This window comes from Triturus cristatus, chromosome 7 (genome assembly GCF_964204655.1).
Source record: "Triturus cristatus chromosome 7, aTriCri1.1, whole genome shotgun sequence".
NCBI classification, from domain to species: Eukaryota; Metazoa; Chordata; class Amphibia; order Caudata; family Salamandridae; genus Triturus; species Triturus cristatus.
In genome coordinates, this window is record NC_140590.1 from 1,163,856,180 (window position 1) to 1,163,882,827 (window position 26,648).

General features: G+C 44.6%; 1 protein-coding gene across 6 annotated transcripts in view; it reads right to left on the bottom strand.

The window, feature by feature from the left end:
* The window catches only part of LOC146811339 (phosphatidylserine decarboxylase proenzyme, mitochondrial-like), a 105,757-nt gene that overhangs the window by 29,503 nt on the left and 49,606 nt on the right, over positions 1 to 26,648 (bottom strand). For all 6 annotated transcript variants that reach the window (XM_085618437.1, XM_085618435.1, XM_085618436.1 and 3 more), the window contains exons 3-6: positions 25,878 to 26,004; positions 24,098 to 24,328; positions 23,346 to 23,487; positions 17,171 to 17,317 (exon numbers count right to left, since the gene is read on the bottom strand). In XM_085618437.1, coding sequence (XP_085474563.1) covers positions 17,171 to 17,317; positions 23,346 to 23,487; positions 24,098 to 24,328; positions 25,878 to 26,004 — 647 coding nt within the window. The remainder of the gene's footprint in view (positions 1 to 17,170; positions 17,318 to 23,345; positions 23,488 to 24,097; positions 24,329 to 25,877; positions 26,005 to 26,648) is intronic.

Here is a 26,648-nt window from a genome sequence, read left to right on the forward strand (position 1 = left end):
AAAAGAGAGAAGACCGAGGACTCGCCCAGCAGCCAAGAGCACACCCTGACACACCAGACAGCCACCGAGGCGGACCGACGTCCCTGGATACAGCTCCACGGGTGAACCGAACATAAGCCGCAGCAAGCGCATGCTGCGTCTCATCCCTACGCTTCCCCAGGCGACCGTGCATCCCCAAGCGTCGGCAGTCTAAGTCAAGTGGCATCCCTGCTCCTGTCCGCAGATGCCACGGGTGAAGATCAGCACTGAGTGTCCGTCCTCACACCGCCTCAAGACAGAGTCGGCAGTGGCCCCAAGCTAGGGAAGAGAGGATCCACACACTCTATGTGTCAAGCCGCCACAGACACTCCACATCAGCAAGGCGGAGGCACGTGGCTGCCCAGGTCCATCCTGACATCCAAACTCTACCAGCAAGTCACCACCACCTGTCATTCCGACTCACCACATGGCTGGCAACCATCATCACGCCAGCCATCAGCACATGCGTCAAACACCACTCCTCGGGTACCGATAGACTGGAGTCCGAAACCGTTGCCACACAAGACGACTAAACGAAATCAGAAGCCACCTGTGAACCTGGCCTACACTGGAACCGCGACAGCGAGTGCAAGTCTTGACCAAGACTCATCCACCCGTGAGGGTTGTGCATGCGACCAAGCAACGGCTCCTCGGCGGTCCTGCAGCTACCCCCAGACGGCGGTACAAAAGGGGGTGGTGATGGACGGAGCATCAGAACCAATCAAACACTCACACCCAGTCAACAGATCTGGGTTTGATCCATCACCGTTCTTTAGCCCACTCTGCCACCCCAGTTCAGACATGGCCATATGCAAATCAGTCTGACCCTGTGCCTCATGGGAACAGTCCAGCCCGAACTGCCAAGCCATGCCTTTCCTGGACCGGAAACAAGCTTCCTAGGACCGGTTTCTGGCATTTCAGCCGTTTTCAGCCAGGCTTGCTTGAATCCAGTGGCAAAGTGAACAAGGGACTCACGTCTGAGCATACCCTGCCAACTAATGGCGAACAAAGCGGTACAAAAGGGGGTGGTGATGGACGGAGCATCAGAACCAATCAAACACTCACACCCAGTCAACAGATCTGGGTTTGATCCATCACCGTTCTTTAGCCCACTCTGCCACCCCAGTTCAGACATGGCCATATGCAAATCAGTCTGACCCTGTGCCTCATGGGAACAGTCCAGCCCGAACTGCCAAGCCATGCCTTTCCTGGACCGGAAACAAGCTTCCTAGGACCGGTTTCTGGCATTTCAGCCGTTTTCAGCCAGGCTTGCTTGAATCCAGTGGCAAAGTGAACAAGGGACTCACGTCTGAGCATACCCTGCCAACTTATGGCGAACAAAGCGGTACAAAAGGGGGTGGTGATGGACGGAGCATCAGAACCAATCAAACACTCACACCCAGTCAACAGATCTGGGTTTGATCCATCACCGTTCTTTAGCCCACTCTGCCACCCCAGTTCAGACATGGCCATATGCAAATCAGTCTGACCCTGTGCCTCATGGGAACAGTCCATCCCGAACTGCCAAGCCATGCCTTTCCTGGACCGGAAACAAGCTTCCTAGGACCGGTTTCTGGCATTTCAGCCGTTTTCAGCCAGGCTTGCTTGAATCCAGTGGCAAAGTGAACAAGGGACTCACGTCTGAGCATACCCTGCCAACTTATGGTGAACAAAGCGGTACAAAAGGGGGTGGTGATGGACGGAGCATCAGAACCAATCAAACACTCACACCCAGTCAACAGATCTGGGTTTGATCCATCACCGTTCTTTAGCCCACTCTGCCACCCCAGTTCAGACATGGCCATATGCAAATCAGTCTGACCCTGTGCCTCATGGGAACAGTCCAGCCCGAACTGCCAAGCCATGCCTTTCCTGGACCGGAAACAAGCTTCCTAGGACCGGTTTCTGGCATTTCAGCCGTTTTCAGCCAGGCTTGCTTGAATCCAGTGGCAAAGTGAACAAGGGACTTACGTCTGAGCATACCCTGCCAACTTATGGCGAACAAAGCGGTACAAAAGGGGGTGGTGATGGACGGAGCATCAGAACCAATCAAACACTCACACCCAGTCAACAGATCTGGGTTTGATCCATCACCGTTCTTTAGCCCACTCTGCCACCCCAGTTCAGACATGGCCATATGCAAATCAGTCTGACCCTGTGCCTCATGGGAACAGTCCAGCCCGAACTGCCAAGCCATGCCTTTCCTGGACCGGAAACAAGCTTCCTAGGACCGGTTTCTGGCATTTCAGCCGTTTTCAGCCAGGCTTGCTTGAATCCAGTGGCAAAGTGAACAAGGGACTCACGTCTGAGCATACCCTGCCAACTTATGGCGAACAAAGCGGTACAAAAGGGAGTGGTGATGGACGGAGCATCAGAACCAATCAAACACTCACACCCAGTCAACAGATCTGGGTTTGATCCATCACCGTTCTTTAGCACACAAGCAGCTGATCCAGCGCAGCCTCCCTACAAGTCCCGCAGCAACCCCGACGACGGGCCTCCTCAGGCGGGAGAGCGAGGAGAGACATTGCCCCACCGACAGGTTACCGGTCACAGCCAAGCGGGTCAACAGGGATAGTCGGTCTAGCAACACTTCTGTGAATTCTCACTTGAGACTCCATCCATGGTCATGACGCAGCACCCTAAAAAGAACTGTAAGAACTCAACACAGACCATCACCGACGTAAGCCAAGGGGAAGCCATGCAAGACAGCAAGACATGGCAGTGTCAGCGAACTGACGTTATGCAGCGGACATCTCCAAGCCAGCAGTCATGTCCTGAGTCCCTCAGGTTAAACTACGGGTGTCCGCCGAGAAGGTCCTGCTGCAAGCCAAGTTCACCAGCCCATGTCTGATGTCGTCCTGCCACCTGACTCGAGAGACTGATGGACCCTGTGGTATTTAGTTAACTGTTTGTTTCTTCCTCGCAGGTTGGACTGACACTTTGCTTGTCCTTCAATAAAGTTGGGGAGGAATGTAGTGTCCTGCGAGACACGTTCTAGTTTCCCGCAGGAAGCTGTCATTCCAGCCTTACCTGGTGTCCGTGTGCCGTCCTTAACATAATGGGGGCTTTAGGCCCAACATTACACCAGGGTCAGGCAGGCTTATAGGCAGGGCTTCATTTGAAAAAGAATACGTTCTGGGGCCAAAGTTCTGCTCAGAAGCCCGCAGCCGGCGGCGTTGAAGGTCGGGGTGCGAAATACCAAGACTGCGTAGTCTTGATTGCATTTCATGCCTCTTTAATCTACTCCATACGCTCCATGTCTCTTTATCTCATGCTTGAGGGTTATTTTTCATCCCTCCTTTCTCCTTTTGACACTGGTTCTCCCTTTTTCTCTTCCTCCTTATTTCTCCCTTTTATATTTTTATCTCTCTCTTGCCCTGGATCAAAGTGTGCTAAGGAAAAATAAGTGCTGGTCCCTAAAAATGAGTGTTGGTGGGGCTCCCTGCAACCACCAGCTCAAATTAAACACTGCCTATAGCATGCATGTCAATCCTTCCGATTCAGGTGGGGGACCACCGATTTTAAGGCTAGTCTCCTGCCTCCTGATTCCTGTATGCAAAAACCTGATTCCTCGTTAAAAAGATGCACGGAGACCATCACTGTGGTAAGCGTAAGCTTTATTGACCGTCAGCCATCCACCTCAAGCAGCAACTGCCGACCACAGAATATTGCAATGAGAACGTTGCTGACCCCAACGTTCCCATTCTAATACAGACCCCACACATATCCCTTCTTACATTAAAGAACATAACAAATAACAATAAATGGAGAAACAATAAGCAATAATGAAACAATAAAGAAAACGCAATGTATATACAAGAATAATGCAATGATGGGAACACAAGAATGAGGTTGAAAGTAAAAGCTGAGAACACAATAGCACAACAACATCAATGCATTACATAATCACTAACGTGTGGGAGGTTTCCTGATCCGCACAGTACCCTCAGCTAAAACACCACTGCAATTCTCACCAGTAACAGAGGCATCATTGTCAAAACAACCATCCAACTGAGAACCACCGTGCTCGAACATAGCATCACGCCGACCACCCAGACTATCACGCACCACAGAGGTTTTATTCTCAGGAATAAGCTCGAATATAGCATCACGCCGACCACACAGACTATCATGCACTATGGAGGTTTTATTCTCAGGAATAACAGACAGCACACTCTTACTCCACACCTTTCCTCCAGCAACCACAATCACATGATCACGAACACCAGCCACTCGCTTGGGAGAAGAAAATTTGGAGCAACCTTTCCTCACAAAACCAGGTTTTTTGATGCAGACCCAGTCACCAGGTTTGACCGTGCCAGAAACCTTCATGCTGGCTTTATTAGCCAAAGCTTTTCCCACATCCAACACTTTTCCTAGCACATCATTGTTCACCATCTTACGATCCATCCAACTCCTGTTCAAATTAGTTCCAGCCACTCTTCCTCTCATAAGGGTGAAAGGAGACACTCCAGTGACACTATGCGAGGTAGTCCTGTACATCCACAACATGTCCTTCAAGACCTTCTTCCAGTTCAAGTTATTCACCAGAGCTAACGGCAACTGATCTTTCACCACACGAATAAACCTCTCCACTAAACCATTACTCCTGAGGTGGTAAAGAGACGTTCTAATATGGCGGATGCCATGATTTTAAAGAAATTCACTCATCTCAACAGAAACCAACTAGGTTCCATTATCAGTGACCAGTTCCTTGGGATACCCTTCTCTGGCAAAAACTTCACTAAGAAAATCCAACACAACAGAAGTGGAAATATGTTCAACAACCTTAATATCGGGCCAGTTAGATAAATATATATCGGGCCACCTAGATAAATAATCAATAAGTACCAAAACAAATTTGGGTGTGCCTCCAAACACAGCAAAATGTAGCGAAATATCCAAAGCCAACTTGTTCCAAGGCATGGGCGGTGGCTCCATGGATACAACAGGAGAAGGTACAGTAACTTGGGACTTGTCACTAATGACACAGGCATTACAATCTTTGACAAAATGTTCTGCCATTCTGTCAATACCGGGTCACCAGAAGTCTTCCCTAATTCTACGTTTAAGCGCCCTAATGCCACAATGGCCATTATGGGCAAGGTGTAAAATATTCATTCTAAGGCCTTCAGAACAACCAGTAAACCACCTCTACGCAAAATGCCATTGACAACAGATAGTTTATCACTAACTTTCCTAAAAGCAAGAAGATTTTCATGTAAATCCTTAACCTTGGGCTAACCCTGAACCATAAACTTTTGGACATTTGACAAAACATCGCGCACTGAAGATTGCTGCACCTACCGTGAGGGGAACGGTTGTTTTCTTGATTATCTGCCACACTCCCTCATTAGTCTTACACCAGTTATTTCAAAGCCGTGAGGGGAACGGCACTGTTTGGCGATGTGGAACTACAACCCCCAGAGGCCCTTGCGCTGCCAGCGCGCACGACGTCAGCTGAGGGGAGGAAGCCCTCATAAGACCGGGGCGCCTCGCGCAGCGCGGGACGCGCGTGGGCAGCGCCCAGGCGAAGCCCGGGCCAAGGGCGGGCCCGTCCTTGCCCGTCAAAGGGCAGATAAAGCTGGGCTGGGCATAGTCCCTAACGTCTGTGGTGGGGGCATCGTCCTGTAAGTACTGACGTGCCACTTGATGGTTGCAAACTTTCTTCGAGCCCGCTTGTCTGTGGACTGCATTTACGAGGAGTTGGGTGGCGTGGTGATGCGCTAATACCTCTAAGCTGTTTGAGACTATACGCCTCTGGTATAGGTACAATAAGAGGTGATAATGTGAATGTTTTGAGAGAGCAAAAGGTGGTGGGCTGACTCATTTTTGTGGGTCTTTGATTCTAACCTCGCCCAGTTAAGTAACATCATATTACTATTTCACATCGGAGGCACCCATAAGAAAGGTTTTTTCCTATACTGTAAATAATGAATACTAGGCCTAGTATGAAAAGGAAATTGTCGGTGGGGGGATCTGTTAGGGGCACCCTAGATCAGTTCCTTACAAGGGCTGCCTCAATGCTAGAACGCGAAATTGTGCACACTGAACGACGTTTATCCTCCGAATTACAGAGGAAACGTTCCTCTTTGGGGGCAATTCAGCTAGCAACTACCCCCTCTTATAATACTAAGCATACTAAACATATAGAACAAATAAATGACACAGATATCCCCCCACAATTACAAGATCTATCAGACTCACAGTTGAGAATAAAGGAATCGTTTATTATAGACAACAGCATAGGATCGCAAACTGAACCCTCTATTGAGGAGCAGCTCCCGACCCCAGTAAGTAAGCCCCCTACAAAGAAGAATAGTACAACCAAAACAAAAGGTTTGGGACCCGGTCTGCCAAAACAAAAAAGGAAGCGTGGTATAAATAAGCAAAAAGGAGGTTGTACTATAACCCCAAATATTGCCACGAGCCTTATGAATACAGCAGACCCAGTAGAATGTAAAACCGGTCCAGATAGTCTGGCAGCACACCCCTATCAAGATTTAATGAGGGACATAGAACAACTAGTTAAGTCTTTGTTATTACCTTTGGTGGAAAGGGTAAAGAGAATGGCAGAGCAGCTGGGGTCTATGCAAGACACTGGCACGGTTAACACAAACTTATTGAGGGAACTATCAGCTAAAAGGTGTACCTCGAACTCTCTTGGCCCGGTACCCGAGTTACTGATGAAATCAATTAATTCCGTAAATGGTGCTAAGACACTCATTCCTTCCAACGAGAATAGTTTGGCTGTACAGATTAAGTATACGGACCCTAGGAAGCCAAGAGTTAGTGGGGCCTTAAATAAGCAGTCAGGAGCACAGTAAAACTGGTGTGAGAGCCCACACAGATAAAAATCCTAGGGGACTTTCCCAGCACATAGATCTCCCACCAGAGGCAGCACCCTATGTTATTGTACTCACTGGGGTACCAGAGCTAGAACTGGAGATTTATGAAGGCTATCAGACCCTTAAGAATAAAGCGATGCATTGGCTAAGAGTGAACAGGCCATTACCCCCAATTTAGACGGGGAGATCCTTCATGTCAGAAGGTTAGGCTGGGTGGGACGAAGACCGAAAAAAGTACAAGGGGATGTTATTATTATTAATTTCAGGGACTATAGGGTGGTAAATCATATTAGAGATTGGTATCCAGAGGGCTATGAGGGAGGTATATCTACCCACGATTTAAGCTATTTCTACCCAAAGACTCTGGTAGGAAATCAGGTGAGCTCAACACACTTAAATACCCAGACAATGGCAGGTTCTACGTTTAACATTTCTACCTCCAATCGCTTTGCCACACTTTCTGGATTGGAGGGGGTTGACTGACTAACCATTCCACCCCTCAGTAATCCTACTCCTTTGGAGAATCTACCGATTGATGATATTGGTCTAGTGTCCTGGAACATAGCTGGCCTGTCCTCCAAATTTGACAATTATGAGTGGAGGGAATATATAACCAGGTTTCATGTTATTTGTCTCCAAGAAACATGGGTGGTTGACCATAACCCCTTTCAGTTAGAAGGGTATCGGTGCTTTGCTGTTCCTGCACAAAAATTAGCACCAGGTAGAGCTACAGGAGGATTAATTATCTATGTGGACCTGCAACTGGAAGGAGTGTGGACCAATTTGAATTGGAATTCCAACTATTTCCAAGGTTTAAGATTTCAAAAAAATAGAATGAGCTTTACTCTCGTTAATTTTTATAATGCCATAACCTCGAGCAAGGAAGCCTCTATATTACGTGATTTACACAGTCATTTGACTGCTGTGATGGAGCAGAGCAAATCTACAGTGGCCCCTTGTATAATCCTAGTGGGTGATCTAAATTGACATTTGTGTCCAAACCTAAAACACCGCATGGGTGGCTGGTCTGAGTGCACCATGTTAAAAGGTTTGCATTTTGAACACACCAAGGAGGGGAGGGAGCTAGAGAAAGTGATGAAAACTCATTCACTAAAACATACACTTGATCTGGTGGGTGTAGAAGAAGGTATTGGTGCTCCAATAACTTTTAAATGGAGGGGGTGTAGCTCCATTATAGATTTTATATTAGTTTCAAACCTATTTTGGGACTGGATAAAAGAGGCCACCGTTGACTGGAGTATATTTAGTGACCATAATCAACTTACTCTATGGATCAAAAATCGGCCCACTCATAAAGAAATAAGAAGTGCGCAGAAAGTTAGTTTAGAGAATGTCACGGATCAGGGGAGGCGTCTAAGGTGGTCCCGTATCGGCGGAGATGCCTTCTATAAGTCTTTAATTCAGGAAGGGAGAAACGAGTTTGAAACTTGTACCGATCCCCTAGTAGATGGTTCGTCCGTGACTAAAGCATTTGAATTAATGGCCAACCATATAGATAGGCTACTAAAATCTACCCGGCCCTGGAAACAAAATAATGTGCCCAGATGGTTTAATAAAGACTGCTCACGAGCACAGAAAGACCTTAAAGAAAGTCTGAAATCGAGACCAAGAGATAAACCACGAGTAGCACAGTGTAGGACTACCTATAAAAAGGCTATCAAATGCAGGAGATTTGCCTTGCAGTCCCAAACTTGGGAAACTTTAAGGGCAGCTGCGGAAAGGAGGGACCTAAGTACTTTCTGGAAAACTATAAATAATCCATGTTTTCAGGACATTGCAGCGCCGGCAGTTGGTACATCTATTCTTCCCGAGTGCTGGTTCAATCACTTTAAAAGTCTATATAATTTTTCAACAGAAAGCCCTCAGGTTGAAGAGGAAACGTGCCCGTGGAGGGCAGCGATTGAATTCACACTTGGGGAAGTTAAAGCGGGCATTTTGGGACTAACACACAATAAGGCACCAGGCCCAGATGGGATACCACCAGATCTCTTTTTATACAAAACAGAATTCTGGGCTCCGATATTGACACGCGTAATCAATGTAGCTATTGCCGTTGGCATGCCACGTTCTTGGTCAACAGCCACTATAGTGCCTATTTTTAAAAAAGGTAAAAAGGATGACCCGCAGTGCTATCGTCCTATATCTTTGATTGATGTGACAGCAAAAGTTTTAGGAAGAATGATTTTAAACCGTCTACTAGACTGGACAGAAGAACACCATATAATCTCAGATTTTCAATACGGTTTCAGGACTGGTAGATCAACTACAGACCAATGACTGAATCTTTATTTACTGGTGGCCGCATTCGACCGCGTGAATAGAGAAAAATTATGGAGCCTTATGACTAGACTGGGAGTAGATCCAGGTCTAGTAAATATCATGAGAGCACTCCATTGGAAAACCTCTGCAAAAGTACGATTTAATCTGGCTGGAGAAACAACTGCATCATTTCGTTGTACGAGTGGAGTAAGACAGGGCTGTATATTGGCCCCGTTCTTATTCTCTCTGTATACCAATAAATTGGAACAGACACTGTGTAAGTTGAACGCAGATACCCCAAGGGTGGGGCTTCGCCCAATCCCAGTGCTGTTATACGCAGACGACGCGGTCCTTTTGGCACGAACACCGAAAGGTCTGCAGTGTTTAATAGACGGCTTTGTTGATTTTATGGACACATTAGACCTGTCAGACAATTTAACCAAGTCCTATGTCTTGTCAGCAGGAATGAAACCCTGTAAAAAATTTACTTACCAAATAGGAACACACATACTAGAACAAGTGAAAACTTTTTCCGGCCTGGGTCTTTTATTTGATGGGCTTTTAAATTTTTAATTTTTAATTGAAGAACGGAGCATAAAACTGGTCTCGTCATCAGGGGCAATAATGAGTTATGGACGAAGGTTGGGCTGGTGGTCGCCGGAGCAGGTTATGCATCTCTATGGCTCCATTTGCTGTACCAAAGTAATGTATGGAGCAGAAGTTTGGGGATTTGCCGGGATCCAGCAAAAACAGGTTGAAGAAAATAAATTTTTGCGTAAGATACTTACAATCCCTCAGAGTTCCCCGGCTTATATCACCCATGCCGAACTAGGGAGGCCATATATTGAGGACCTGATCAAGGCAAGACCTGTTTTGGCTTGGCTTAGGATCTGGTCTAATACTGATGCGGAACTGGGAAGGCAAATTATTAGAGATTGCATCAGTAGGGACAAAGGGATGCGTATCCCGTGGCTTAGATATGTAAAGACAACCCTGGAGGGAATAGAATGCACAGACCTCTTCACCAACCCATCCACAATCATCCCCCAAGACTAGAACAGAATTAAGAGTTTGCTCCTGACAAAAGCTGCAGATTGCAGAGCCGATACTGAAGGCAGGAAGTCCTTAGCTTGTGCCTACAGTATGGCCAAGACAGTAGACGGCATGGAACCATACCTCAGCTTAATACATAACGCACAAAATAGGTTTCTGTTCACTCGTTTTAGGCTCAACCTTATACACCACTTACTAGCGGATCCTCTTGGTTATACCGCTACAGTTGAGCAGAAAGGAACCTGCGGCTGTGATAATAAATCTCCGCAGGATACCCTTCATTTTGTATTGTTATGCCCCTTTTATTCTTTTATAAAAGAAAACAACAAGAGAGGGAGGGTTAAGTCACACTCTTATACCCCCTGAGCTAGAACATTAAACAACAAAAGAGTGTGCATTAAATACCCGTGATAGAACTAAATATGTCTGTACGGGTAAGCTTATAATGATATACACATAAGTATTCTTTTCCCAGGCGTCGTTACCTAGTAAGAATATTAAAAAATGGTAAGTTTAGACAAGCCAAGGTTGCCTTATTACAACTACAAAGGGCTGAAGATCCATTGACTCTGGTATGTATAATAAGCTTTTTAAAAGTTGCATTTAAAATAAGAAATACCAGAGGGCAGTTAGGATTAAATCATGGCTGAAGGTATTTAATTAAAATGTTTTCATTTTGCAAATGAACTGAATTGAATGTGGATAATATTGTCCCATTTGTATTTGTGTGGTATTTTAATTATCTTTCCAAAGATATAGCACTAGCACTTTAGGAATTGTCACATATTTTTACTCGTTAATAATTAAATTTGTAGGATAGGATGTTCTAGTCCCTGTTTATCCGATAATGCCTTGTTGTTTTTTAGCCCTTCATGCACACTAAATGAGTACCTTATGGCTGGTAAAGATATTACAAATGTATTTTAAATTGTTAGCTTTTTATTTGTATGAACTAGAAAATTTATTGTAGTTGAATGTATATTTTTAAAGACGTTTTGCTTTTATGGTGACATGTATTGCACCGAATAAAGCTGATTTGAAATTGAAATTGAATTGACAAAACATCATCCTTTCCCAAGAATTCTAACCACTCCTTTTCGCACAACGCCACTTCAAATGCATTGTCAAGGGAACTCATCACACAAACCATAACCAAATCTTCGTCATCAAAATTCACATCCATGTTACAATCGTCTTGTACTGGTAACTTATATAACCAATCTGCAGCAAAATTCTTTTTTCCAGAAACTTGTTCTAGCTTATACTGAAACTCTTGCATTCGATACTGCCACTTGGCAATGCGGGGAGTAGCTCTTCCACCACCGCGGGTACAAAATAAATTCACCAAGTGTTTATGGTCTGTACGTAGGATGAATTCTCTCCCCCACAGGTAAGTTTTAAAATACTCAGTTCCCCAACACATGGCTAGGGCTTCCCTTTCAATGGTGGAATAGATGGCTTCTGCCCCACGTAAAGTCCGGGATGCAAAGGCTATTCTCACTGCCATTCGAGCGCTTTTGCAATAAAACTGCACCTAAACCAACGCTGCTGGCACCAGTCATCAAATCCTCAAATCCTCAGTGTTGAAAGACTTCAAGGGATGTGCAGAAGCTATGCATCTTTTAATTTCTTTAAAAACACACTCACATTTGATCGTCCATACCTATCTAGTATTGTTCTTGAGAAGATTACGTAACACTGCAGTCTTACTAGCAAATTGACTAACAAATTTGGCATGAAACTCAACTAGTCCTAAAAAGGACCTGAGTTGATCTTATACCTAGGTGACGGTGCATCCTCAAAGGCTTTCAAGAGCTTCAATTTCGGTTTGACCCCATCGGCAGACACGTGGTGTCCCAAATACCCTACACCAGACTGGGCACATTTGCATTTGTCTTTTCTCAACGTCATGCCGTTTTCCCATAGAATTTCCAAAACCCTTCTTACTCTAGCATCATGCTCCTTGTCATCTTTACTATATATCAAAATATCGTCTTGAATACAGATTACCCCTTTCAAGCCTTTGAACAAAATGTCCATGACTCTTTGAAGCAAGAATGATGCTGATGGCAAACCGAAAGGTGTGACAAATGAGGTTAAATGTTTAGAATAATGAACCAGCTCAATTTGGTGATATGCTGCTGACATGTCTAGGGATGTGAATACAGCAGCATGGTCTAAAGTGGCCAACATTTCATTAATATTGGGCAAAGGTTGTCGATCAACCCAAATGTTGTGATTAAGATTGCAGAGGTCCACACACAAACGCAAAGATTTGTCCGCATTGCGGGCAAAAACGATTGGGGACAACCATTCAGAACCTTCTATGGGTTCAGTGATAGACATGGCACACAATTTATGAAGCTTTTTTTTAAGTTCTTGTCTAAGACACAAAGTTACCTTCCTTAATTTATGAACCACAGGAATGGCATTGAATTTTAACACTATGCGATGTTTAAAACCATGCAGCTTGCCTAAACGGTCACAAAATACCTCTTTAAATTTATTGATCCAATTTGTGCCATTAACATCTTGTTCCCTTACAACAATATTAAGACTTGGATTCATCAAACGACCCCTAGTTATCACTCACTAAGGATGGTTGGGATCCAAGATTATGTTGAGACTACCTTGGTCATCCCAACCCAATTTGATCCATTCTTTACTAGAAATACATCAGTGTTAGTGGAATTGTCACAAAACTTTAAATCAGCTTTACACTTGCCAACAACTTCCACTTTTTTCCCACCATACGCAAGCAGCTTAATGTCAGTTGACTCTAATACAACATCATGGAATTTGGCAAATTCATCTTCACATAAAAGGGTAACCAGAGAACCAGAACCCACCATGATATTTACTCTATGGCCAAAAACTGAGAGGTTACAAAACAGAGGTTTCCTTTTAGCAACTTGTTTGATGAATACACAACTATCATCAAGTTGACTTGGCTCCTCTTCACTAATCATTAAGAGGTAACCATCACTACTCACACTTGTATTATTAGCATCATCTTCACACATAGCACTAACAGCTTATTTGTTTTACCACTTGCCCTGCAAATATGAGAAAAATGGCCCCTATGGCCACATTTGAAGCAAGTTTGATTCAAAGCTGTACAACGTTTACAATTTCCCAAATATTATCTACTACCACACCTGTAACTAACAAAATCCTTATCATAACTTAATGAAGACCCCCTTGGCGTTTTTGCAAATTTGAAACTTTGGTTCTTAGGTTTATCGCCCCCACTCTCTTGTACAGCATTAACTTCCTTGGATTCTAATTTGGGGCAACTAGCAGCTAATTCTTTCATACAAATATCTGATTATTCAATGCTTCTTGCATTTTCAATGTCAGTTTCAAACTAGGATCCTTAGTAGCCAATAACCGCTCTTGGATTCTTCTATTGCATGTTTTTTCAATAAGTTGATCACAAATGATTTCTTCCTTCAAATCTCGATAATTACAGTTCAAGGACAAAGTGCGTAGGGCTGAAACAAAATTGTCGATTGATTTTCCGGGAAGTTGTGCCCATTGTAAAAACCTATGTCTTTCTAATACTACATTCTGTTTAGGGGAAAATCTTTTGCCCAAAGTTTGAATTAAAGATGCAAATTCATCAACGAGAGGTTCAGCATCTCCCTCACTGCTGGGAAGAACATGTACAATTTCGATCTGCAATGTTTTCAAAATCGATCTACCCTCGTGTCCTAAATTATTCACTAAAAGTGCTTTTTTCTTTTTGGATGGGAAGGTGTCACCATCTATAGCATCAAGATAAGCTTCGAAAGCCTCACGCCATAGTACCCAGTTCAACGGTGGAGAACCAGGATCTGCTAAAAAGGGAGGTGGCGGAGCTATTCCCTCCATGACTAAAAGTGAAAGCAAGGATAGTTGCTGCCAGCATAAAAATAAAGTAAAGTAAGGACTGAATATATTACTGACTCGAAGAGAAAGCACAACAAAGCAAAAGGTGTGATTATCAACACATATACAGTATTGCTAAAAAGTCAAGCAATCAACCAAAAAACACCCAAAAGTTGACAGATGCTAGAAACAATGGTCCTAGACCTTTCTTATAGACGATGGATTCAATCAAACAATAATCATTCACTTAATTCTTTTTAAGCATGGGTCGCGTCAGCTTACGGTAAACTAAATTCCATATTCAGTTGGAATATAATGTGCAAAAACCACTGGATTTCAAAACAACATGTATTTATTTAATCATAAATTCAATGCCAATAGGTTTAGTACTGTGTTTAGGAAGGATGAAAGTAAAGGTTGCTCAATTCGAACGTGCAGAAGGAGGTGCTCAACAAAAGAAGAAATTGGAGTAAGGAAGGGGAAGAGTTCCCAAAGTAATCGTGAGACAATGATTTGTAAAATTCAAGACGGACTGATAACAATTTATCAATCAATGTATATTGAGCACCTCCTTTCTGCACGTTCAAGTTGAGCAACCTTTTCTTTCATCCTTCCTAAACATAGTATAAACCTATTGGCATTGAATTTATGATTAAATAAATACATGTTGTTTTGCAATCCAGTGGTTGTTGCACATTATATTTCAACTGAATATGGAATTTAGTTTACCGTAAGCTGACGCGACGCATGCTTAAAAAGAATTAAGTTAACTATTGGGTTACCCCATTTTCATAATGGCCCAAAAATTGACAGGCAATGATCAAAGGTGTGCCTGTCACCGTACACAAGATGGCACTTGAAACGTTGGTCACTGCATATACAGCGATGGCATTAGGAAGAAAGCTTGGAGATCAACAAGCAATTCTTTAGGGTGTGCCTGTCACCGTGAAGAAAATATACCTTAAAGATGGGTGCCGCACGTACAGCGGGGGCGTCTTGATGTCAGCGGTAACTCTTTGTAGAAGAAAGACACGTGCACAGCCACGCGATCATCCGCTGCCGCACGAGCTGCGATCACTTGTTTTCACACGAGCTCGAACACGGGCCACCCAAATCCTGCTGAGGTCCCGATGGCTCACCAATTTGCAGAAAAATGCCATGGACACCACAGGAAGAGCAGCCAGGAACCCTGATGAAGAGAAGAAGACTGGAGAGCTGGGAACGCCAACACAGCAGCGCAACGCACCAGCGTAGATAAACCGGCACACCCAAGAAAGCAGGAACCTGGCTCCAGGAAGGGCACAGGCAGCACAAAGGAGGTGGACAGACTGACGATCACTTGTTGCCACTGAAAAGATGTACAGAGACCATAACTGTGCTAAGAGGAAGCTTTATTGACCGTCAGCCATCCACCTCAGGCAGCAACTGCCGACCACAGAATATTGCAATGGGAACGTTGCTGACCCCAACGTTCCCATTCTAATACATACCCCACACTCGTCAGGCTTCTGCAGCCAGGGACTGGTCTTGAGTGACTCAGACTATGCACTGCCAGTAACCTGTTCCTGCAGACCACTGCACAACATTTATTATCATACCCTCTCTGCCTGCCACATGGCTTTCTCCGTGCACCTGACAGGTAATTTAAAAAACACGATATTTTTATTTAGTCCCAGTACATGACGATAGACCCGATTCAGCTGGTGCTTTCCGGTGCTCAGCACCGGCAGCAAATTGGTTTCCGGTGCTCGGCACTGGCACCTAATTGTCAACACCATACTAGGAACAGTCTACCACATGGTGGCGCTGCTCGGAGCAGAACAACGGTTGTTTAGGAATCCAATATACATTAAAATTGCTAATACCTGCCTCCCTAGCCATTCTTTTAGCTTTTGGGACTTGGAATAATCTGAACTGTCGAATTTACATGCGAGAGAGATGATTAGTGGTTGTTTTGGTAGCGATGACAAGGGCGATGGGTGGTGCAAGCTGCAGTGGCCTCCTGGTCAGAGCCCTGGCACTTAATATTTTACAAATTAAGCACTAGTTTGGTGGCTGTTTGTGGGCCTGTGTTACGGTCTGTGGGCCGTTTTTCGGTGTTGAGATTTCCCTGATATTACCATAAACATTGCCTGCAGCAAGCACAAATGCATGCAGTCTTGCATACTTTGCAAAATAACTATACAGCTTGTCTTTTCAAATTCAAAACAGCCCTGATTTTGCAAAAGTAGGCCACATTTTAAGCTGTTTCATTCACTAACGGGGGTTACTTTTATTTTGGAGGCTGGGCCTATTTTCTGTCCCAGTCCAAGCCTCTTTCTTACAGATGCCTCCTTCTCTGGATTGTTACACCAGCAAGACAAGAGAGGCCGGTTTTACCTGTGAAATCTGTTGGATTTAACTCAGGAATGCAATGTAGCTTTTGGCCACATAATGAGCAGTGGTAAAAGAAGAGAATCAAGCAGATGGAAATACACCATTTACCAAGTTCTAGATTTCAATTGTATCTTTGATTTTATTCTCTTATTGACCAACACCCCAACCCTCAAATAGCTGCTTCTTGTCCAGGGTCGGCAAGATAATGCAAAGGTTGTCAAAGAGATGTGAATAACGGAATTGTGTCACCATGTTTTTTGGTGTTACACCTTGTTGAGAAGGTCATGCTACGTGTTTTGTTTATCAAAATTGGTTCATTGGAAAAAAAATAAGTACATAATATAAAAAGTAGCAACATCTGCTAGCTATGAACACATCTGAGTCTTGTGCAAAAAGATATCTTTCAATTTCCATTACCTCTAAAATAACACTGCTTGACGTGAACAGGTTTGTTGTCTATTAGTTGACCATCATGTGAGGCTGGACTGCCATGGTTGGTTCCCATGGGTGGAATAGTGTGTAAGGAGATCCAGCGGGGGCACTGATGGTTCCTTGAGAGGGACGGTGCATGAGGTGGTCTCTCCAGGGATGTTTCTGTGGGTGGAGCAGTGTGTGAGAGAGCTCTCTAAGGTTGGGTTGTGGGCTGAAGGTGGTTTATCAAACTAGTGTTGGTTCCAGTAGGTGGAGCAATGTGCAATTTGGTAGTACATACTAGCACTCACCAGGAAAATGGCGCCGGTGGTGGATGCACCAATCTGCTGGAGAGTGAAAGCGGTGGTAATCCCCCGGAGCGAGGTAGATGACACAATGGTACAGCCGGTTACCTTTCTGCAAGCCCAGCTGCTCTTGGAAGGATCCTTTGTCATCACCTGGTGGAGATAAAGAATATTGAAAGGTGTTCAGTAGCCTCAAGACTCCCAGACAAACCTTCAAACAGCATGGTGAAGTACAATCGCAATGAGGTCTACAAAGATGATACCTTTAGCGCAAATGTTGTGTGTTGAAGGCTGCTAACTGTAGCTGCTCGCTTTGTTTGTTTTAGTTAATACTGCGGCTCCGTCCCCTCTCCTAAATACGAGGGAAGGTATTTGCACGCACTACTCGTTTTGCACTGCAATATTTTCAATGCTCTTTAGCTGTTTTAAAAAAAAAAGTTATTTTCCTGCCCACTTACCTGCACATAAAATTGGCTACACTCCTCGCTACTTAGCGAGTCTTATTAGATCTCCTAGGGGGTCGTGCCAGTAATCGGCCGCCTTTTTTGTTAGCGCTCTAGCGCTTTTCTATTTGGGGCTATTTTAGACAGGACCATGCAAGCGCGCAGCGCGCTCGCGCAGCGGGAGCGCCGACGGCGCGCCTGAGGCGCCACACAGGCAAGCCCATCTGCGCCCGTCCGCGCCAGTTCGCCGCCAGCAGCCAGGATTTCTGGTAGGTTATTATCATCTACATTACCTACCTTTAATATATCTCGCAGATATTCGCGTGATTTTTTAGTGGACCTTAAGCCTGCCCCCTGCAAATCACCTTCTCACCTCTATCGTGTACTGGAGGGCCCCTTCTCATGCCAAGCTTGTAGATTCCCGTGTACTGAGTGTCTTTGCCCCTCTTTGATCACTACTCCACAGCTTGATTTCAAAGACCCATCTCATTCTCTAAAGAACATCTCTCCTAATCCTTCATCTCCCCCAAGGAAAAATATCGAGTGGAATAGTTTTTTGGCTAATGAAGGTCTCTTCCTAAGCACGCCATAGACATATGGGATATCCTGACTGATCTAAAACCTGATATGGGTTTCATTACTGAGACCTGGATTAAACCATCCTCCACTCCTGCTATTGCCTGAGCTATTCCGGAGGGTTATCGGATTTCGAGATTGGACAGAGTAGGCAGAGCGGGCGGGGGTATAGCTATAATCTATAAAGAAGATTTAGCAATTATCATATTGGATCAAATGGGTACAGAGGCACTTGAATGCCTTGTATTTAGATTAGATCTTTCTGCACGTTGTAACTGGAAAGGTGCTTTGGTCTACAGACCGCCTGGCCCAATATTGGATTTTACCAGCCAATTGCAAGACTTCATTTCTCCTTACATAATTGCTACTCGTAAATTTCTCCTGCTCGGAGATTTTAATATCCACAGCGAAGATGCCCTTAACCAGGATGCAAGACTATGTTTGCAAGTTCTGGCTGCCTCTGGATTGGTTAAAATTAATTCTGCTCCTACTCATGTAGCGGGTCACAGTCTGGATCTCATTTTAACCAATTCCCAGGACATCAAATGTGGTGAGACTTACCCGCTCACCTGGACCGATCATTCACTAATACATTTTCAATTTCTTAGTCCTATTAATTATATTTCTGCTGCAACCACAATTCCGGCCACTCGTCAGTATAGACCATGGCACAAATTGACCCCTAATCATCTTTGCTTGCTATTCTCTGCTTGGGACAGGGAAACGATGTTCTACAATGTCAATCAACAACTTGACCTTTTTAATTCTCTTATTTCTAATTTGCTTGATAAGGTAGTCCCCATGAAGCCTCTCACTCATCCTCCAAAAAATACTCCTACTGATTGGTATTCATCTGCTTTACGAGAGGAAAAAAGCTCCTGTAAGAAGCTAGAACGCGTATGGCGACTTTCGCATAATGAGCAAGCTAAATCCAACTATAAGGCTGCACTATCTAACTATCACAATAACATTAAAAAGGCTCGCAAAACGCATATTGCGTCCGCATTAGATCAAGCGGGAAATAATTCTAGAATGCTTTTTCAAATTGTGAGAGATTTTACTAATCATAAATCCTGCGAGACAAGGGACATTTCCTCTCACACTTTATGTGATAATATCTCCTCCTTCCTTATTCAGAAGGTGGAAAATATTTATCAAAAAATTGTTTCATCCAGCACCTCCTTTCCTGTCTCCATTGCAGCTTTATCGAATTACACTAGCGTAAACTCTCAATTACTTGCCTTTCCTAATCTTACTATCACAGAAGTATCATCTTTATTGGAATGTACTAAATCTGGGTCCCCTCTTGCCATTATCCAAAGTTAAAAATGCTTCTAAACTCTCGGCTCAACTTGCTTCACCTATATGTTCCATCATTAATAGCTCTCTAAAATCTGGTAGTCTCCCGCAAAATTGGAAACATGCCCAAATTATTCCTATTCGCAAAAACTTAAAAATCCATCCTTCCGAGTTAACCAATTATCGTCCGATTTCCCTGCTTCCTCTACAGAGAAAACTTATAGAAAAAACATATTAATAAGCACCTATCGGCGTTTATTGAGTCCACTCATGCACTTGACATTTCTCAATCAGGCTTTCGAGCCAAACACAGCACGGAGACTGCCTTAGTGGAAGTAACGGACAATATTAGGATGGCTCTGGATAATGATCAAGCAGCACTCTTGGTGCTGCTTGACCTTACAGCAGCGTTCGATACCATCTCCCATCAAATTCTGCTGTCCAGATTACAGGGGCTCGGGATTAAAGGACTTGCACTGAAGTGGTTTGTCAGAAATTCTGACAAACAGAACTCAGGCAGTCACGTTGGGCTCTTTTAAATCTGCTCCCTCCCAAGTTACCAGGGGTGTCCCCCAGGGCTCATGTTTGAGCCCTACTCTGTTTAACATCTACGAGATCCCCCTGGCGAAACTTATGAGAAATTTGGGGTTCAGCCCTATTTCTTATGCGGATGATACCCAACTCCTCCTCACCTTTGACAAAAAAAGATCAGACACACAACATATTTTCTCCCAGGGTATGATGGCTATTGCCTCTTGGATGCAAAGTAATTTTCTCTAATTGAACTCCGAAAAAACTGAGATTATGTTGTTTGGAGGTGCTGCCATCAGAGGAGGTAAAAAATCTAGGCATTAAACTCGATCAAAAACTTACCCTAGATACCCACGTCAATACCACCGTTGGCACTTGTTATCATATTCTGAGTCTCCTTAGGAGAATTTTTCCTCTGCTCCCTATTTCCACCAGGAAGACTTTGATTCAGGCCCTGATTATGAGCAGAATTGATTATTGTAATGCTCTGCTCTTTTCTACGCATGTAGCCTCATTGGGAAAATTGCAGGTTATACAAAATACGGCAGCCCGTCTAGTGACGGGCTTACCGGCTAGGACTCCTTCTCTGCCTCTGCTAGTAAAGCTTCACTGGCTCCCAGTAAAAAAAAAGTGGAATTTAAGATAGGATGCATGATCTTCAAGGCCTTAAACAAGCTTAGTCCCTCTTATCTGGCCAGGAAACTTAATATCTACACTCCTGGATGCTCACTAAGATCTGGATCTAAAAGACTTCTTTCGATTCCCAGAATTAAGAAGGCACGAACTGGAGGTAAGGCTTTTTCTTACCTTGCTCCGAGTTTTTGGAACAGCCTTCCTCAATACCTTCGCGCTGAAATGACCCTTCTCCAGTTTAGAAAGCTGATGAAGACTTATCTTTTCTAACTTGTTTGATAGGGTATTATTTCTGTTACAAGCGCAGAGATACCCCTAGGGGTGATTCAGCGCTATATAAAATTATAAAATAAATAAAAATAAATAAATAAAGCGATCTGAGTGCAGGTGCACAGCAATGTAAATCTCCTGCACCCAGAAATTGATGACAAGAGATATTATTGACCACTTATTGACCACTTAAATGGGCCGTAAGAGATGATGCTGCCTCTATTGAGTCCCCAGTACAGAATAGTCCCTCTACCCTAATGAAAGATCATAAGGTGGCGGCTCAAGACAACAAGACTGAAATAGCGCAAAGAAGCCCATTCCTCCTAACCCTGGTCCTAGTATAATCATGTATGGCCCAAGCCAGTGGTAGATTGAGTGAAAATCTAGGGGCCTGCAAAATGAACATGTAACTCTAGACCTTCTGGCAGTACAATTCACCTGGATGTACACATTTGGCAGGCAATTACTTACCCAGTGGCCTGCCCCTTCATGCCCTTCTACAGAAGGGAGGGGCATCAACCACATGTGTACCATCCCACACTGTGTAAACTCTGTATGGCCTACACAATTTATACCTCTCCCAGGACTCCAACAGCTTTCGGGTAGGAGACATCAAGAGGTGATTTCTGGAAGATATACCCCAATGCATACACTGATGGAAGATTCCAGGGAAAAACACACATGCACACACTCAATGAGTAGAGATTACATGGAAGAGACGGGAAAACACCAAGAGACACAAACCACGCGACTGGACAGAGGCATAGATGTGCAAAACCCTGAGGCTTTTTTTGCAAGTGCAGGGCTGAACTGTGCCTACACTTGTTTGAGCAGGGATTGGAATTACAAGTTGTGTGATAATTAGAACTCTCCCACAGTTTTTCCGTGATACATTTCCACAGGTTTGACCTGGCTGAATCTATCAGGGAGAAAGGGCTGCAAAAAAAAAGCCATAACTGTGGAATTTGGTGTGTTAAATAATGATTCCAAGGGTTATGCCTCATTTGAAAGTTAGAAACTTAAAATAGGAGCTCTTTACCATAGGTGGTAAATTTCTCACCCCGGGGTAAAGGTATCTATACCACGTGTGCTAAATATCTCGCCATATTTTGCTTAACTTGTAATGAAAGCTTGGGACTGTACAGCATAGAGACACACCTCTACAGACCTCTTAGGGGTTTTCCAGTGAGGAAGGCAGACACACACTTTCTTGTTCAGACAGAGAAACACTTATACAAACAGCGATAGTGAATGATACAGATATGGAGGCATATAATTATGAGAAGAGGCTCTTGGGAGGTGCGCACATGTAAAAACACAAATGCAAATGAGAAAGGCATGCATGCAATTCGAGAACGCAGGTTACACGGATGCACAAACCCAAAGAAGTTCTAGGAAGGCACCCATATTCTAGGCTGATATACAAAGACTAAGGGGCCTATTAGGATGGCACACTGTGGCGGTGGCATACCCTATTCCCAGCATTGTGGCGGGCGATGCATGCAGCACCGCCTGCCACAATGCTGGGAATGCACGACGTGCATTGGCATGCACAAGGTGACAGACACCGCGTGGTGCCTGCCACTTTGTCTGTGCCAATGCAGGGGGGTACCATAGGTACCCCCCATATGCACCCTCCAACTACCTGGGGGCCCGCTACGGGCCCCCCCATAGGCAAAGACCGCATGCCTTTCCATGGCAAAGGCACATCTCCGCCTGCATGCTAATATGGATGGCGGTGTCTAACAGACACCACCACCATATTCAATCATTTTCCACCCGATCGACTCATCGACCGGTCGGAAAAGCGGCGGACGGTCTTCCCGTCCGCCGCGGTACCCCCACCAACATAATCAGGCAGGGGGTAAATTGCATGCGGGCGGTGGATAATGGCGGGCGGATCGCCACTGCCATACGGGCGGTGGCGATCCGCCCGCCATTATAATAGACCCCTTAGAGTGGATTTTGGAGAGACACACAGGCTATTTTATGAAAACATTTGTAATTACATCGAAAATTAAAGGGAGGGACTTTATTTTTATATGAAGGGCCTGACTGAGTATCACACACACTTTTTTTTCACCCTCGGCTGCTGGAAACCCTGGAGTTGTCACAATGTTTGAGTGGGATTGGGGCGACATTCCGGGCAGACATATTCACTATCTGAAATAATTCAATTACATTTGGTTCCAAACGTTACAGAAACTTAAAAGACAAACACACATTGTAGACAATAAAAGCTACAAAAATAGATATGTGTTTACACAAAACATTAAAGAGAGTCGGTCTACTGGAGGTCTTGATATAGTGTGAGGAAGGAATGGGGACACTCTTCGTCCATCCATGTTTGATATAGTGGGTCTTAGGATGATGCATTGCCAGTGAATTGGAATCTAAACAAATTTTTCATGCAAGAAACCATCACTCACCTTCGATCTCATCATAACAGCTCGCTCGCCAGTCCTGCGGCCCGAAGAAGGTCTCGAGCGGGTAGGTGAGACCCTTCACCTGCTCCACCTGGCAATGCTGCACGCGCCCAAAGTGAAGAATCTTCCCATCTGCCGGGCTGACCTAAAGGAGCAGGAACAGTGAGGGTTAACTGGGGCTACAATGGAGAGGCAGAAATAGAGATGCAGGGGTGTAGCTTCAAGGGAAGGGGTGTTTGGGGTGTTACACCTACCCTAATAAATATATTCTGTGATAAATGGTTGCTTACAGGTGCTTTCAGTCGGGTATGGTGAGGTGTCTGTCATATTTCACCAGGACTTTTAAAAAAACAGACAAAAACGCTCACACACACTCTCCCTCTTTCGGTTTGTAAAGACTTTAAAAAGCTTGGTTATTTCACAAAATAATGTGCACCAATCCGCATTCCTCTCCCTTTCCGCTACCCCTTAAGATACTGTCATGCACCCTGCTTGTCATATAATGTATTTTAACATTATGAGTGATTGCTGGGAAATCTGAACCCCACCCCCACCAATCGTACTGACCAAGCTAAGCCCCTGCAGAGATGGGCAGCTTTGACACCAGGAATCTAACGAACACTTACCCAGGACCATGCAGAAACGAGTGGTAAAGAATAAGCTAGCAGGACAGTCCTGCATGCTCACCACAGCATAGACGGCCTCCATCCCCGGCGCCTGCGCAAACCCAGCTACAAGAAAGATTGGCCACATACCAGGCTGTGGGAGTCGATAGGCCTCACGGAGGGCTTGAGTTGGCGCCGGAAGAGCTCGCCCAGGTTGCGGTACTTCTCCAGGTCCTCCACAGCAGCCTCCTGCATGTTCACAGAGAAAGCCCAGACGTACACTGCAAGCAATGGCCGACGCAGCCAGAGCGGGAGGTTCAGGGTGTTTAGGAGCCCCCAGAGGCGGGAGAGGATGCGAGTGGGCGCTCTGCTATACACTGCCTGTGGGAAGGGATTTGGATCATGGATGTGAGTTCCACTTGTTAATACTGTCGTTCACACAGACCATCACGCACCCAGTAGGAAACCTAGCTCTTCATGCCATTAACGCTAAATCTACCTTGTTCTATTGGTGCAAATGAATCAAGTGAAGTTAATTCAACTGTTTGCGTCCAATGCACTTCATCCAACTGCATACATCAAATTCAGATGATCCTGCAGACACCAAATGCATCACATTTCGCCCCTGACAGCAACAGCATCTCCTGCCAACCCTGCAGTGAATCCAGTCCACCTTACCACTCCCACCAGAGCTCACTCATATCACTCTCCCTCCACTGACAGTAAATGTAGCTCATCCACACGGTGACACCAGGTATAGGACATTTCATCCTTGGCACCAGATTTTGCTTATCCCAGTGCTGACATAAAATGCAGTCTATCACAAAACTGAGATCAGAAGTAGAGCAAGCCAAGATCAATTGAAATGTAGCTTACCCTGTCTCTGATACACAAAACCTACCTCACCACCAACACAAAGCATAGTTCGATCCACTGGTAACACCAGTTGTAGGTCACTCGGCCACTGATAGTAAATGTAACTCATTGCCCTGTTGAAATCAAATGTAGCTTATACATTTACTGACATTAAATGCAACTCATTCCACCACTGATCCTGAGAGTAGGGCTACACGACTAGACACATTGCATCTAGTGCACTGCCACTCTCTATATATTTTTAATCAGGCGGTTTACCTTATGAATAAAATAATGGTTAGGATTAACTGACCTGTTTTAATCCACTTTCATTTACATCTACACACACTAGGCACCTCACCCCCACTGCACCCACCGGCAGGAACAAAAGATCCCCACTAAAGAGCCCCGACTTGGGAGCCCGTCAGGTATTGCAGCGCTGACCTGACGAGGGGCAAGCTCATATGATGAAGCATGACACCCAGCTTGCTGGGTGTGTGAGAGCCCTAGTTCCGCAAAGGGGATCCCCCCTTTTCCCCCCTCTTTGTTCTTATCTTTGAATAGGTGTGGGATTACCTTTGACCACCCTCACCTTATAGTATCTCCTCCCCTTGTCTCTTGCTTCTGAGGAACTTTGTACCTTCTTTGCATACACTCATTCCACCACTGCCATCAAGTGGAGCTAATCTCACCACCAACACCAAATGTAGATCATCTTACGAGTGGCATCAAATGTTGCATATCCCTTCACCGTAAACAAGCTTTGTTTGCCCAACTATTGATACCAAATATAACTCATCCCACTGTGAAATGATATACAGTGCCATAACTACAGTTAATTCAAAGTTTGACAATAGCTTTTTCTACATTTCAGTGCTTCCAGGCTATGATTCAGTTTTTGATATGGCATGGTCCGGGTCAGCCATGCCTCCTGGAAATCCAGATAGCTGGCCCATCTTCTGGTCTAATTAAGAGGAGGTTTGGGTCAACACTCATATCTTCATACATGTAATAGGTGAAACATTCCCTGTTCCTCTCCCGACCAGAGTCCCTACCACTGTCCGCATGATCATACCTTGCTTGTAGGCCTCAGACCAGCAAATGCCAGGGGTTTCAGCACCTGCCAAGATTTCAAACGAAGGGCATGGCGAGGAAGCTGGCTAAGGCGCTTCTTCAGGGAGAATCGTGGCATAGATGCAAGCCTTCGAGAGGGACAGAAGGAGAAAATGCTATGTTAGATGAAAGCATATAATCACAATAAATATTTAATAAAACTCACATCTGCTCAGACCAGTCCATATGCTCCAAAGAAATGCCCTCTAAGACCATAACCAAGATCAGATATACATACCCAGGCAAGCTCAAAGAACACCATGCAAAAACAAACGTTCCTTAGGGCAAAGAGGCCCGTATATCTTAAAAAACACCTTGTATGATTCAACACACTGTTGTCTTGTTACCCAAAAACTCATCCATACATGTGAAAAAGCTCCACGTACAAGCTATTTCAGTCCCCAAAATGCTTTGAAATGATCTGTGATAGAACATAGTACTAAAAGATCTAGTCATCATTACAGAGTAGTCTGTATCGTATAATTCCTCACAAGGTCAACATTGTCCTCTTAACCCAGAAAATGGTGTAGATGACCCCATCAAAATACTCTTACATGGCTCCTGTTTAAAGAAAATAGTTTGGTAGCTCCTGGCACATCCTATACATGAGTGATTATACCAGTGGTGGCTCCTCCGCTAAAGCGGAGGAGCATCGCCCCACTGCTTTTTTGCAGTGACACAAAGGGAAAATAAAATGATAATAACTCGTGTTATTATCATTTTATTTTTCCTA